This window comes from Aspergillus lucknowensis (assembly GCF_044049455.1).
Source record: "Aspergillus lucknowensis strain CBS 449.75 chromosome Unknown BJX67scaffold_22, whole genome shotgun sequence".
Taxonomy (NCBI): domain Eukaryota; kingdom Fungi; phylum Ascomycota; class Eurotiomycetes; order Eurotiales; family Aspergillaceae; genus Aspergillus; species Aspergillus lucknowensis.
In genome coordinates, this window is record NW_027263566.1 from 143571 (window position 1) to 157346 (window position 13776).

At 51.7% G+C, this 13776-nt stretch overlaps 6 protein-coding genes across 6 annotated transcripts; 2 read left to right on the forward strand and 4 right to left on the reverse strand.

Moving 5' to 3' along the window:
* The first annotated feature begins 1 nt into the window (after window position 1).
* Window positions 2–1094, forward strand: BJX67DRAFT_117534 (PhzF family phenazine biosynthesis protein). The gene has a single exon (XM_071024396.1). The coding sequence runs from the start codon at window positions 69–71 to the stop codon at window positions 999–1001; it is 933 nt and encodes a 310-aa protein (XP_070885824.1). The 5' UTR covers window positions 2–68; the 3' UTR covers window positions 1002–1094.
* On the forward strand, window positions 935–2929 carry BJX67DRAFT_117586 (uncharacterized protein). Its single transcript, XM_071024398.1, has one exon. It carries the CDS (start codon window positions 1188–1190, stop codon window positions 2817–2819), a length of 1632 nt encoding a protein of 543 aa, XP_070885825.1. The 5' UTR covers window positions 935–1187; the 3' UTR covers window positions 2820–2929.
* Window positions 2930–3740, reverse strand: BJX67DRAFT_117532 (putative copper resistance protein Crd2). The gene is made up of 3 exons (XM_071024395.1): window positions 3358–3740; window positions 3189–3284; window positions 2930–3120 (listed from the first exon to the last, which is right to left on the reverse strand). Exons 1-3 carry the CDS (start codon window positions 3515–3517, stop codon window positions 3041–3043), a joined length of 336 nt encoding a protein of 111 aa, XP_070885826.1. The 5' UTR covers window positions 3518–3740; the 3' UTR covers window positions 2930–3040.
* A 613-nt stretch (window positions 3741–4353) lies between these two features.
* On the reverse strand, window positions 4354–6792 carry BJX67DRAFT_117696 (homeobox domain-containing protein). Its single transcript, XM_071024400.1, has 5 exons — window positions 5761–6792; window positions 5577–5714; window positions 5385–5514; window positions 4896–5328; window positions 4354–4830 (listed from the first exon to the last, which is right to left on the reverse strand). Exons 1-5 carry the CDS (start codon window positions 6327–6329, stop codon window positions 4454–4456), a joined length of 1647 nt encoding a protein of 548 aa, XP_070885827.1. The 5' UTR covers window positions 6330–6792; the 3' UTR covers window positions 4354–4453.
* A 974-nt stretch (window positions 6793–7766) lies between these two features.
* BJX67DRAFT_117662 (uncharacterized protein) lies at window positions 7767–8297 on the reverse strand. The gene has a single exon (XM_071024399.1). It carries the CDS (start codon window positions 8204–8206, stop codon window positions 7919–7921), a length of 288 nt encoding a protein of 95 aa, XP_070885828.1. The 5' UTR covers window positions 8207–8297; the 3' UTR covers window positions 7767–7918.
* Window positions 8298–11389: 3092 nt separating this feature from the next.
* BJX67DRAFT_381481 (THO complex subunit THO1/HPR1) lies at window positions 11390–13735 on the reverse strand (the record flags this gene model as incomplete). Its single annotated transcript, XM_071033025.1, has 6 exons — window positions 11390–11807; window positions 11861–12174; window positions 12225–12374; window positions 12434–13287; window positions 13338–13416; window positions 13496–13735. The coding sequence occupies 6 exons, from the start codon at window positions 13733–13735 to the stop codon at window positions 11390–11392; spliced, it is 2055 nt and encodes a 684-aa protein (XP_070885829.1).
* Window positions 13736–13776: the final 41 nt, after the last annotated feature.

The following is a 13776-nucleotide window of genomic DNA, read 5'->3' on the forward strand; positions in this document are numbered from 1 at the left end:
ATTTTAAATTGGACTGCCTTCCCCTCGAAGTCGAGAACCCCTGGCAGCAGGACGATCGAACAAGCACAATGACTAAACTCGTTAACTTCCTCACCCTCGATGTCTTCACCTCGAAGGCGTACGAGGGTAACCCACTCGGCGTGGTTTTCCTACCCCCGCCAAGCGACTTCCAACTCACGCAGCGCCAGAAGCAAACCATCGCGCACGAGTTCAACCTCTCAGAGACAATCTTCGTGCACGAGAAGACCGGCACCGGCGAGACTCGCACAGTCGACATCTTCACCACGAGCGAGGAGCTCCCATTCGCTGGCCACCCAACTATCGGTGCTGCGTCGTGGTTTCTTCATCACGCACCGGAGAATGTGCGAAGTCTGCTTTTGAAGGCTGGGGAGTTCCCCATTGCACTTGAAGACCCGAACAATGGCGGCGGCATCGTTACGGCGCGCGTGGCACATAACGTGCATATCCATAAGAACCAGTACCCGCTGAATGAGGTATCGCGGCTCTATCCGTCTCTGGAACCGTACTTGGCGGCGTCTGGTATTACCTTGTTCTCTATTGTCAAGGGCATGAGCCAACTTTTGGTTGAGCTGCCTTCGCTTGAGGCTCTGGCTGCTGTGACGACTGCCGCGCAGCGGCCGAATGCTTCGTATTTGGACCAGGGGTGGGAGGAAGGCTTGATTACTACCTACTTCTACGTACGCGGCGTGAAGGATGAGAAGCTGGGGAAGGAGGTCATTCGAACGAGGACGATCCTGGGGAATGAGGAGGATCCTGCGACGGGGAGTGCGGCAAGTGGGTTGACGGCGTACCTGTCGCTGACGGAGGGCAGGACAGGGGAGTTCAAATACGATATCGTGCAGGGAGTCGAAATGGGGAGACGCAGCGAGATTGGAGTGGACATTGTCGTCAAGGAGGCAGGCAAGATTGAGAGTCTGGTGCTCAAGGGAAGCGCTGTGAAGGTGACTGAAGGAAAGATTGTGGTCCCTGAGGATTCCTGATTGGGAAGTGCCATGTCAAGCAGTGAATGCGATATTCAATCCCCCCGGACGTATTACTTTGCTGCTCTTCGTCTTGTGTTTCCTGTGCTCTCGAAACCTGCATACATTTGACAAGCTCTCATACATCCTATATCCATCTCATGAATCTCTATCGCGCTGTATCCCCGTCCAAAAACACTGGTAACCATGGCGGAAAAGCAAGGCCGGAGGTCTTTACTCTCAATCACCCTCCAAACCCTTCGAAATTCCCTCAAAAAGCACCTCACCCGGAAATTCGGACGCATCTCTTCTCATGACTCGATCACGGCCATGCAGAACAGGCCAGCACCAACGGCACCGAAAGAAGGCATTTCCATCTCTTCCCACGACTCGAAGCCAGCTCGTTCACTCCGCATATTCTCTGCACCCCAACCCCAACCCCAACCCCCTCTACTCACCTCAGACAAGCCGGAACAAAGGCATGCTAGCCATGAAAAAAACCCGCCGGAGACACCTCGAGAATCGAAAACACTCCGAGTCCGACGCTTCACCTCCCGTCTGAGCTTGGGCGAGGTGTTACCGCGCAGCCAGACACATGTGGGAATCGGTCGTAGGTCTGCCATTCCCTCCTCGAGGATTCCTACGCCGAGTATGCCGCCCAAGGGAAACTTGTATTCGCACTTGGTGTATGAGAAGGAAGGGAGGAGGAATGTTCTATCATCTCTCGGGACACGAGGCACGAAGATGAAGGAACGAGGCAACATACAATCCAAATTCGACGTCAAGGTCCGACAGCCTGCATCGCAAGCATACTCGGCTCCTCTACGCCAGAACCCGAGATTGATCATCAGGAGGAGACCACAAATCCAGTATAAAGACGTGAGCAAGATGACTTTTGCAGAGAAGATGGCTTTGGCAGCGGCGCCACCGGGGCCACCGGCAGCCATGCGGAAGGTGCGAGTTGGACGTGATAGCAAGAGCAGTGTCCAGTACTCGACCGCACGTTACGACCAACAGATCCAGAAGTCCCACAACAGACTCTCTTCGCCTGGGATGACAACGATAGCACCGATGACCAAAATGGCGACGCCAAAACGTATCAGACCCAGCAGGGGCTTCGAGGACCTGAAACACACGCAAGATGCTCAACGAACAAAGCTGCCTATACCCAAACAGAAACTGAAACCTAGCCCTCCCAAGCCGTCAGCCCAGAAGCAAACAGCCAGAGCGCAAACGCAGACACGGATGCAGGATCAAGTGAAAGAGAATGACGCATCCGCGACATATTTCACTCACCTCCAACATTTTTCACCTCGATATACAGAAGTGGACGCCGTGGACGCCGTCATTCCCAAAACCCCGAAAGAATTAGCATCCAAACTACCTCGAGCGAGCAACAGCAGCACTAGACGCAAGGCTCAAGGAGAGAAAATGGTATTAGAAAAACTGCCGTCATCAGATCACCGCCGTCACAACCCTCATTCAACCCTCTTCCCAAGCCCTACAAAGATACCTGTACTAACAGAGTGTGCGCATCCTCGACCACAGGTTGAGACAGCTATGCCTAGTCAATATTGGCTCGGCCGATTTGTGACTCTCACAAACGCATTCCACTACGAGGATTCCTTCGGGGAGCCGGATATTGCGACAGGATTCGAGATGCCCTCAAGCTACTCGCGGCCGCTCCAGGGCTCGGATGACGGTGATCTCGCGAGTTATCGGGTGAAACGAGCTTTTATGGCATTGGAGAATCTTTGTGCGACTGAGGAGGCCAGTGCAAGTTTGCGAGAGTTTAGAGATGGGTATATCAAGCGCTTTGGGGATCGGTGGATGGGTTGATGTTAAGGATTGTACTCGACGTACTTGACCGACGATGGACTCGTTTTGTATTCCTCCTCTGGAACCTTTTTAAAAGAATTTCGGATGTATTCTGTTGATCCTGAATTGTATGTGTCGCAAGCACCACCTCTCGTACTCCTCACAACGCCGTCCCTAGCTACAATACAATATAGATGAAAGCAAACCGCACGAAACCACCTTCATAACACGCACGGCTCATCTCAAGCACGAGTCGTAAAGTCTGTCTCAAGAGGCTCAACAGCAGCATCAACCGCACTCGCCTTCTCACAGGTACAAGAAGCTACGAAGCAGTTAGCCGCACAAACCGTTCCAAATCAACCTAATAAAGGAAGGGAAGAAAACACTTACCCTCAGGCCTCTTCCCACAGGGACACGTCTCCCCGGTCACAGGGTGATTCTCGCTCGTCGCACGCTCACACGTACACTGGCCAGCCGGACGGGCACCTACACAGAGCACCCCGATTAGTCAAACCAAAAAAAAAGAAGAATAAAGGCAGCTAGGTAAAGTCAGACATACGACACGAACACCGGGGACCCTGGATGGAATTCTCGGTTGCGGCCTTGCTGCAGGTACAGTGCAGGGCGGATTCCTTGCCGCAGGAGCATTTTGCCTGCGCGGCGCAGACGCAGCCGCCGTGGGGGTTTGTTTTGCAGCAGGTTGAGGCGGGGTGGACCATTATTTTTTTTTTTTCAAAAAAATTTTTTCGCGATGGAGCTGGGAGGATTTGTAGAGAAGTTATGTTGAGGAGGGTTATGAAGTATGACGTCAGTCGAATGAAGTTAACTATTGATGTTCGACGGCCGACTTGATATGAATGGACTGAACGATGTCGGAAATGGGTGTTTCAGTGGAGAGGCAATGAGAGGGATTGTACTGAGCAGATGAGATTATGTTGACTCCCAAGTTCTACGGTGGCAGTGGTGAATTTATACATTCTGACAGACGGTCAGCGGTTTGCGATGCTTAGCAATCTGGCGGTGCTGATTGGCTGCACGCCACAAAGCCTGCCTTCGTCTGGGCCAAAGGCTCAAGGATCCAGACGATGCTCATTGGTCGGATATAGTTCGTGGCCCATCAATTGGTAATTACTTTTTCGACACTGGATTCACCTCCAGGGCTGGATTGATGTATTGACTCTGCTGATTCCTTGCCATGCTGCTTGGAACTGGGGCGGCACCTCGAAGGGCGGAGTATGGGGACTGAAACGACGACAGTGGACAGGATGTTGAGTCTCAAAAATGTTAGGATTACACATTGAGTACTAGTATGTCTTTTAACCACAATTAGAAGCAGGACATGCAGTAAGGAAAATCTGAAAGAAAACAGACGCCGATTGTTCCCAACTCCGTATATCACATCATCCAAGATTTTCCCGCCCTGCGAATAATAAGCATACAATGATAATGAACACATGAGAGAAGAAGAGAGAAAGAAAATGAAGAAAATGTAGTGTATATCCAGACCACAATATATGTGCCAGGAAAGGCATTCAACACTTGAGTTCTTCCCCAATTAAACATTTCCTTGGATAAAATTACGGCAAGGCTTAATTGCTGTTAAATCATCAAGTAGAGTGTGGAGGGTCGTACACAGAATATTGCGCTCCGAGCAGTTATAGGTAGTTTGCGTATTCGTAACCGTGGCCGTATTTTGTCCGCAATGGGTCCATAACCTGCGGGGTGTTGCTCATCCTTCCGTCCGAGGAACTGCCAACTGGTGCTTGGGAGACGTGTCCTGACTCGGAAGGAAAGGAAGCTGGTAAACTCGGGCTTGACGTGTTGGCCTGCGTGAAAGGTATCCCAGTAGCAATACCGTACGGGTGGTGTTCATAAGGGTAGGAGCGGTGGTCGGATGCTTCAGAAACTGGGAGATGTTGGAGGGTGGGCATAGTTCTCCCAGGAGCTTGCATATGCGAATTCATTTCCAATCCACCGTATGCTTTTGGGGTGGGCATGGAAAGAGGAGATTGATAGGTGTGTATTTGCTGGTCTATATCCAAGACGAAAACAGTCATCAGTGTCTTGGGGCTTTACCTGGGAACAGTGAGGACCTACTGGCATTGTCCATACCATATGGCATTTGTTGCTCGGACTGACCGGTTGGTGATACAGATCCCTCTAGTGGGCGATGCTGACTGTAGCTAACCAGTATCCCATTTGCTGGGCGGTTCATAGGGTAGTCCATCGGCCGTTGTTGGTACGGAATCCCAGGGTGACCCATCGTCTGCGCGCCCGGCCTCGAGAAACGGCCAGAGAATTGAAGGCTGGGACTGAACGATGACTCGGAAAAGCTGCTCGATCGCGGAAAGGGGAAGGCGCCACGATTGCTCCTCAAGTCGGGGACCGTTGCTGCTGCTCCCCGATTCTGGTAGCTCTCGAAGCCCCTGTCTGACGAAGGGAAGCCGGGACCCGTAGTCGAGGCCGAGCTCAAGGGGGATATAACGTAATCGTCGTCGTTTAGGCGCGGTAATCCTTCCGCTAAAATTCCCTTTGGGTAGAAAAGTTAGAGTTAGAGAACTCGGCTCAAATCCAGGTTAACTCAACTGGTGCCTCTGAGATTTTGCTCCCGAAAGGAGTGCGCAGGACCTGCGTCGTATCAAAGTCATCCGGCAGTGCTCTAGACTTCAACATACGCTCTCGATCGTTGCTGGTGAGACGCTTTAGTTTCGCGCGTCTGGGCATGAATAGTCAGAGAATGCGATTTGCACGCCCATTGCAATCCGGGGATTGAAATACCTGTTCTGAAACCAGACTTGGACCTGACGTGGTGTCAGACCAGGAATTTCCCGTGACAGCCGCTCCCGGTGTGCAGCATCAGGGTGTGCCTGCCGAGTGAATTCGCTCATCAAGAAGCGCGTTTGATTATGCGTGAGCCTTCATGCATCAGCGCTTGTCTGAGCAATGGATATCGACTCCTTACCGGAACCGCTTCATCTTCTTCTTTTCTATCTGGGACGACTTCTTGTCGTCAGCAACCGAGGAACCCGCCCCGTCATCGGAGGACCCTGCATTCAGCTCGCTGTGATCCTTTTCTTCCTCATGTACCTCATCTGGGATCTCCGATTTTACTAATGACATTTCTTCTTCGTTTGCCAGGGGTATGTTCGTCTCTTCATTGTCGCCATTGAGCGTCTTTAGTTTATACTTTGATAGCGAGTTATTCTGACCTGAATTTTGGGCCTCGGAGCTGCTCAAAGGGACTTCCCCTCCGGGATATTTCGGTATATTGGGGTTCTCGGCGGCGGGCGGGATTGGAAATGTGTTCTCAGCCTTGATCATCGTCGGTGGCATCTCCACGGGGGGAGCTTTGTCTTGCTCGCCTTCAGTTCGTCCTCCCGCAGACAGAGCTGGCAAGTCTACCTTCGGTTTCGATGTGCCTTGCTCGCTATTCCAGGAGAGTGGCCCCCAGGAACCTGTCATTGCGGATGAATGAGCAGTGGCTGCTGGTGTCATAATAGATACCCAGGCACAAGGGCCACTGACTGACATGGTTGTAATACCTTTTCTGTCTAATCCATGGATGTTTCGCGGGAGGACAATTCCAGCGCAGGCGTACTGAGCGACAGAGACACGGTACAGAAAGGTGGGCAGATGCTTGGGAAAACTGCAAAGGTCTCACGGGCCGGTTTGTGAGAGAGTTGTCGGCGCTCTGCAATGGCCTGGGGACTCAAAACTGGTACGCAGGGCAGGGTCAAGAATGGAGGGTGAATAATTTATTCGCTCGCTCTTCTGCGAGGGGATCCAGCCGCCTTGGTGTCTCTTTCCTCTTGAGATATTCGAAAGGGGCGCGGTCTGTTGTGGCCAGGGCCACGGAAAGTTAGCGGCAACGGATGGAGGTCGATTCCACCGTTGGGTCCTGCGTGTGGCGGAAGACTCCTGCCGTCTGGAGCCCGAGAAGGAGGAAGGGAGGAGAAGAGATTAAGCGGTGCGTAGCCAAGCGGGTCAGGACAAGGAGATCAAGGTATTGGAAATAAGTCCAGGAAGACTGGGGCGCTTAGGTCAAGGGCCGTGAACAATGGCAGGGAGCAAATGATCCACCGGATCTGCCACTGATGCCGCCGGGAGTGAGGGGTGACAAGGAGGGTTCCCTCGAGCTGATGACAGGCTGACGGGTGTAAAGACGAATGACACCAAGGCTCAATTACGCAGGAGCCAACTCAAAGAGAAAAAAAAAAAGGTAAGAAAAGGGCAAGTTCGGTATCGGGATACCTTGTGCCAAGCTACAAGTATGAGCCACCTCCCAAGCGGGACAGAGGAGGTCAGTGAGACTCACAGGGGGAATTATCAAGTCAACAAAAGGCTGATACAGGGGTGAATAAGAAGAAGTTCTGGCTTGGGTCCAGTGAAGCAGGAAAGAGCAGACGTTGTGAATTCAGCGGAGCTCCGACTGGTGGTAGCACCAGGGAATAATAACGACGATATAAAGGTTCGTCGCGAGGTGTCTTGACGCTGAAGGGAGATTGGGGGCGTTATGCTAAGTTGGGACAAAGTCTTACGGACAAACAACCAAAGAAAGAAAAAATAGGAAAACAGGGAAAAATAATCGATGGGATGTCAGGCAGATGCACAAGAATATTAAGTCGAACTCTTGAGATGCGAGGGAAGTGGAAGGAACGGCCACGCTCTGACAGAAGCGAAGGTGGCAAGGAGACGAACCTCCGCAAGCTCCAGATCGGGGGCAGCCCTGTGGAAAAAGACGAGGAGGGTGCGTGGTCCACGATCAGCGATTGAGTTTCCACTCGGCAAGCACTGACTTCGATGAGTGACGCTCGCATCGTCTCTCATCCGAGACAGCGCGGCGACTCCGCAGCTCAACCGGTTCCCGACGTGTGGTTGAAGATGGTGGTATATCCATGCTGGCCCATTCTACATGAGAGGGGATATCTCGACACGGCGAGTCACCTCTCGCGAGCGATTTGGAGAGAGACTGGGCAGCATCTTCACTGAAAAGGCCGAAGTTGCTGGCAATTCTCGGGCGGAGAGCGTGGCCACCAAACCGGGATGATTCCTGCAGTTGCGCATCACTACAAAGGACTGGGAACCTGGGACAATCATCTCCCCACTGCCCGTTCCCTCCGTCAGTGGAGCGCTGAGAGGGGAAGAAGCGGACCCTTGCTCTGAAGCCTCTTGTCTGGTCTGGCGGAGTGAGGCCCGACTCGACTGGCCTCAACCATGATTAGTCTGTCAATTGTCTCTGGGATGGACCGATGGCACACCATGTGGGAAACGTTCACGGCATGTTTGACTGAGTGGTGCTTCTGTGGCTCAGAACCCACCAAACACGGCGCCTGGATCGAGAGAAGAGGGCCTAATCTTGAAAGCCCAGTTAGCGCCCTGTCCGCCATCAGCCAGCCAAGAAACACCATCCCAAGGTGACATGAATGGAAGACCGACGGAAACCGAAGGGGAGACGCTGTTCCCCTCTCTGGAAGAGATCAGACGCCCATCGTCGAAGAAATGGGATGGAGGCCGAGAATGAGAGCGGAAGTTCGAGATGTTGGTGAATATCCGAGGAATCTCCTGCATCTTCCTTGTTCGTTTGATGAAATTCAGGTCCAGAGTGGGCTTTGAAGGATCGGAGAATTGTTCAGGGCCATGGGACGCGGGAGGAAAAATAATTCCACCAAATGGGGAGTCGGAGCCCTGGACAGACCTCCTTGCCCGTTTAGGATTAGCGCATAATGAGATAAGCCTGGGCCACTGGATGCGACGACGAGAGAGAGATGCGGCAACAGCAAAGAGATAGAGAAGAGCAGAATGTATCCAGAATAAACTATCACCGAGAGCTTCACACTGCGCGTCGCTATGATGATCGTCGCTATCCTCTGGCGATGGGACGAAGTGTGCCTCACTGCATTTGTTCTTCGTTTCGAGATTGGATTTCGGAGCTTAGCGCAAAGAACCATGATCGAAGATGACTAGAGCGGACACACAGCCGAAGGACGCTAAAATCGTTTTCTTGTCAAACGCCGCTGCGCTTTCGGTGCCCCACCCGCGATTTGACGGAGGGGCGAAAAAGAGGGAGGAGGGGGAGACAGCTCCACAGAAGGGCACCTGCATGAAACAACTTTGTCTGAAGCAAACGGTGAAGAAGAGGACAACAAGGAGCGACGGGCAGCTTGCCAATCATGGGAAGTCAGGAAACCGCCGACGCCTCTCTCCTCTGTCGGCTGCCCTCAAAGAAGAAAATCAAGAAATTCCCGAACCCACCCAGAAGGATGCTAGCCTCTCGGGTGCCAAACCCAGGATGTGAGCTCGGTAAGAAAAGACCATACCAGGAGGATCGAATACTCGTACTTCTTCTCAAGAGCGAATCGGGAAATTTCGGCACATCCTGGGGTGTCTCGCTGAACCTCTTCATGACTCGGATCTCAGGAACACACTTTCAGTTGAATTCGGGGAGCTGTCGATGCGATGTTTTTCCGGCTCGGAAGGTCCCTAAATAACCGACTGGGATCTGCGCCAGTCTTGATGATAGTCCCGGTCCCGGTCGTCTGTGTCGACCAGGATCACACGGAGCATGAAAGAACCAGCTTCCAAGAGAACTGGAGAAGACGATGGGGGCCGTGAACCTCTCATGATGTCAAGGCCTTGATTTCTTAGCCTTTCTCGGAGAATTCCTGACCAGTCACGAGACTCGCGTCCCTTACTGGCTCACCATCAGTCATCTTCAGGTTGATTGGGTTCGCCTTTGTTGCCCGTCCATCTCAGGAGGAAGCTGCCGCTTGTTCGAAAAGGCCTGAGGAGAAATCTCGGAGATATCAAGCGAGAGATCCTGACTCGTTCGATGATGCACACTTCGCATTCGACGGACGTCTTGATTTCCCAAGAAGTGCGTGTGGTTACGTTGAGGAGGACATTCGGTCTTCGTTCCTCCAGGAAAGTTACCCATTGGAGTTGGTTGATCCGTGAGCGGATCGAGAGGAGACCGCGGCGGGACCCGTATCAAAACCTCAGTGGCCTGACTTGAAAGACTCCATGACGGCCGGATCCTTTCCAGAGGCTCCTTCTGGCGACGACATCGATGATCGCACTGTCATCGACATCGTGTTGCAACGGTGCGGGGAAGAAGATCATGGCGAAACCATGGAGATCAAAGCGGCCAGTCATGGGCGTCGTGGTGCAGATTGGAGAGGAGCAACTTGAATCTCTCCCAAGACTTCGCCCAGTGCCAAGATGGTGAGCAGTTCTCCTTTTTGTTTTTATGATTCTTTTCCTATTCTTTTTCTCTTCGAAGTTGATTTCTTCAAACAGATTCGAGCCGTGAAGGCCGAAATCGAAGCGGCCACCGGAATTCTTCGTGCTGGTGCCTGGTCTGTGCGGGTCCCCGGTCAATGTGAAACACCCACAAGGCTCAACGATGGGCCACTCGCTGCTTCGTTATGAGGACCTCGACGAGGCCTGGTATCACATTTTACCGAGGCCCAAGTCAATTACAATCCAAGCAGCAACAAGAACAGGGTTGTCCGAAACAAACTGCTGTTCCCTTCGTCTCCGCAATAAAGGAACCTTCGTCAAACAATCAGACTCTTTACTATCCCCCGTGAAGCACACCAAAGCTGAGTGGGCGGTTTTCTAGGCCTGATGAAGACAGCTTCCGCCGGTCTGGTACTTGGGCCGATCCTTCCCATGAAACATGGCGTCTCAGTGACAGGCACCCTTTAATCTCGCCTCCAGAAGTCCTCAACCGCCTCAATCGGGCTTCACCTGTCAGGAATGTCATGCTCCTCCTTCTTTGCTGCTGGTGCCAGGCGATCAGACTGGACCTTCTTCTGTTTCGGTTTGATTGAGATTTATGCATGTCGTTCTTCAGCGAAGAAACAAGAATTCCACCGTGCTTCTTAATTTATGCAGGTACTTTGAAAGCAATAATGTTGCTGATCGCATTGATAAACTCCTTCTGTACCTCGAGTGCGTCTGCTAAGATGAGATGAGCCCACGACCTCAAAGGATCAAAGGATTTTTCCGTGACCCTGCTCTTGTCATTTTCTCAACCACCTGGATCGTATCAAAGCCTCTTCAGAGCGGAGGAGAACCAAGGAACCCTTTATGATCAACATAAAAACGCATGCTCAGCGACATTTCTCCTGCTTCCCTCTCCAACCATTAGCCGCCCACTCTGGACGGAGATGCTGGAAGGCACTCGGTCCCCTGCGCCATGCACGAAATTCCAAGGACGGACGATAGCGCTATTTATATCTTTCCTCTGAAGAAACGACGGCGGGAAAGGTCTGTTTGTGCTTGGCTCTGATCTGAGGTATCAATGCCTCTTCGCACACGAGTTGAAAAACACCCGCCAATCGGCCAGCGAGGAGAGAGAGGTCATGCCAGAGATTGCAAGGACTTTTGGCGCGCTTTGTCTGCCCGCCCCTAATATCTGCATTGGTCCTGCGTCTCGAAGGCTCATTTAACAGATCTGCAGCTCAAGATGCATTTGTCGTTTGCGCCGGAGAAGGGGAATCGAGGAGGTGAGGGCCAACAGAGCCGACGGTGATTGGCATTTGAAATCATTTCGTTCAAGGTTCACGGGGATGGTACGTGGACCTCCTTCACGGCCCCGACGCATCAGTAGTCGCTGCCTCGGTCGCTTCCGCTGCTCTGGTTTCGGAGATGACAGCACCGTTAATAGTTTCGGCTTCATTATCCTGACCCTGCGCGGAACCACCAGACCCATACTCATTTTCCTGAGAAATCTTGGCTGTAGGGTCTTGCAGTGTATTTGCGGTGTGCTGTGACGTGCTCTCAGGGGCTTGCGCAGTCTCAAAAAGGAACTTTAGGTTCTTTCCGTCATCGATCTTTTCGAAGGCGGCCAGTTTGCTTTTCGCAGAAAGCCGCAGCATCAGCCAGGTTTTGCTTGCTTTTGCTTGAACCGCGGTCTCCTTGTCCTCTTTGGTCTGGGCCATATCAATATCGAAATCAGTTTCCTCGATCACCCGCATTAATGACTCCGAGACGGGAACCGTAAATCTAAATATACGTCAGGCAACACCATTACTTGGAGAAGGCTGATGGGTTGTCACCTTTCTGGCTCCTTGAGCCTTTCAATGCCGGATAATGATTCACTCTCCGAGAGAAACCTCAGATCAAGAGAGCCCATTGGAGAAGGACGAAGGCGCTTGTTTGCATATGTCTTTGTTGCATTCTCACGAGCACCAAGATACTCGGTGACGGAAACCGCCAGCTTCTCAATTGGAGGGCAGCCCTCAGCCTTCCAGCGTACCCAGTTCTTGTCTCTGGATAGAACGGTATCTACCATGCGGTAATAGAATTTCCCCCCAATACCTTCCTGGAGATATTCCTCAATTGACTTTCGTATCTTACGCGCCCAATTTGCCTAAAGCATTGCGTAAGTAAATGATAGAAGGTTCGTTGGAAACTCCTCACATCTTCATCATTGAGTGAAAATCCGTAGAGCACGGACTTATTGCTCAAATCAGCGAGCTTTGATTTCGACTGTGGTGTAAGTGACAGCACAAAATCTAGGAGGATAAGCGCCTGGACCAAAACGTGTCTTCGGAAAGCGGTATCGTTGACCTAGGGCGAAAATCAGAAATTACGTGGCGCATGGCATGATATCAGAAACATGAGCATACCTCGAGATCAAAGAGTTCGCGACTTGTTAGGTACTTCGGATTGAAGCTGCTTGCAATTTCGGGGCCGTCTGCAGTCCGTTTGCGTTTGTTCGATTTGCGAATTTCTTCTGAGGTCTTGCTGTTCGAAGTTTCAAGTTCCGTTTTGACATTTTGGAATGCGGATAAAGTGGACTCAAGCCCGGTTTTAAAAGTGGAAAAGTGCTGGGTATCGAAAACTTTTGTTGGCGCAGAGAAGTATGCCTGTAATCCCCAAAATATGGGGTAAAGGGTATCCAGATCGAGCGATCTCACTGCAGTTTGATCGCCCGGGTCGGTAACAGTTACTTGGGGTGCCTTGGGTAGGCCGCGCGGAGATTGCTTCTCGTCCTTCTCGGTGACCTGTTGTTCGGATTCTTGGCCCTGATTATCAACTTTTGGGGCTGCTTCCTTGACATCAGGCATATCCACATCCATGCATTCCGCTTGGCTAGCACTATCCCTCGCGATAGTGTCGAAAGTTGTTATATTCTCGGTATGATATTCGCCTCGGAGATTTACTGCGCTCTTGTCTCCTAGAGGGAAACTCTGGAAAAGAAAGATAAAGACACGGCCGCAAAAGACGGTGTCCTCCGCGCGCGAGAGTCTTCGAAGCAGCTCATTGCAAGTTCGTAATATGATTAAGCTTTTCTGCTTGAAGTGTTTCTTCGGGAGGATCAGCGGCCCATAGCGACGAATGGCATTCGAGGGCAAGTATACCTTTGTGTTGCGCTCCCTCCGAGACTCCAAATAATCAAAGACCTTGCGACAGCCCTCAATCGTCTGGCTATCAAGTAATTCCTCAATCAACCAGAATATAAGCCCGGGTTCGCATTGTTCTACGTGGACGTTAGACCGAGATCCACACAGGCGCAATGCGGAAACGTACCGTTATCGGAGAAGACAGATATTATATCGAGTAAGTTCCATATCTGAATAAACTCAGGGTCGTCGATCGAGGTATTCGCCTTATGTGAACATATAGTCAGCTATTTATCGACCGGCTCTCCTGTGGGATCATAATGAGAAACAAAAGAAATCCCATACAACAAGATTATAGAATCTCTCTCTGAACGCAATCTCGACAGCAGCAAACGCGGTTTGTTGGCTCAAATCTTTTGATGGCTGCCCATTCGCACCTTGTACCAGCCAGAAGGATTCCCCAAGCTGCGCTTCTGTCAAAGGAGGTTCGATCTCCTTGCCTGGTTTGACCTGGCCTGCCTGCCCCAGGAGGGATTCAATCAACCTCCTGTAGGTATCAATCACATCAACATCTGCGTTCGCCATCTTCTCGGCCGTCACAGCTGGCGGCAGCACTTGGGAATGAG

What these genes read in the sequence shown, in the direction of transcription:
- BJX67DRAFT_117534 (XM_071024396.1), top strand. Translation starts at nt 69, where the DNA reads ATGACTAAACTCGTTAACTTCCTCACCCTCGATGTCTTCACCTCGAAG.
- BJX67DRAFT_117586 (XM_071024398.1), top strand. Translation starts at nt 1,188, where the DNA reads ATGGCGGAAAAGCAAGGCCGGAGGTCTTTACTCTCAATCACCCTCCAA.
- BJX67DRAFT_117532 (XM_071024395.1), bottom strand. Translation starts at nt 3,517, where the DNA reads ATGGTCCACCCCGCCTCAACCTGCTGCAAAACAAACCCCCACGGCGGC. An exon ending in GGGTCCCCGGTGTTCGTGTC is followed by an intron (nt 3,285 to 3,357) that starts GTATGTCTGACT and finishes TGCTCTGTGTAG; the next exon opens with GTGCCCGTCCGGCTGGCCAG. An exon ending in CTGTGGGAAGAGGCCTGAGG is followed by an intron (nt 3,121 to 3,188) that starts GTAAGTGTTTTC and finishes ACTGCTTCGTAG; the next exon opens with CTTCTTGTACCTGTGAGAAG.
- BJX67DRAFT_117696 (XM_071024400.1), bottom strand. Translation starts at nt 6,329, where the DNA reads ATGTCAGTCAGTGGCCCTTGTGCCTGGGTATCTATTATGACACCAGCA. An exon ending in GCAAAATCTCAGAGGCACCA is followed by an intron (nt 5,329 to 5,384) that starts GTTGAGTTAACC and finishes TTCTACCCAAAG; the next exon opens with GGAATTTTAGCGGAAGGATT. An exon ending in ATATGGTATGGACAATGCCA is followed by an intron (nt 4,831 to 4,895) that starts GTAGGTCCTCAC and finishes TCTTGGATATAG; the next exon opens with ACCAGCAAATACACACCTAT.
- BJX67DRAFT_117662 (XM_071024399.1), bottom strand. Translation starts at nt 8,206, where the DNA reads ATGGTGTTTCTTGGCTGGCTGATGGCGGACAGGGCGCTAACTGGGCTT.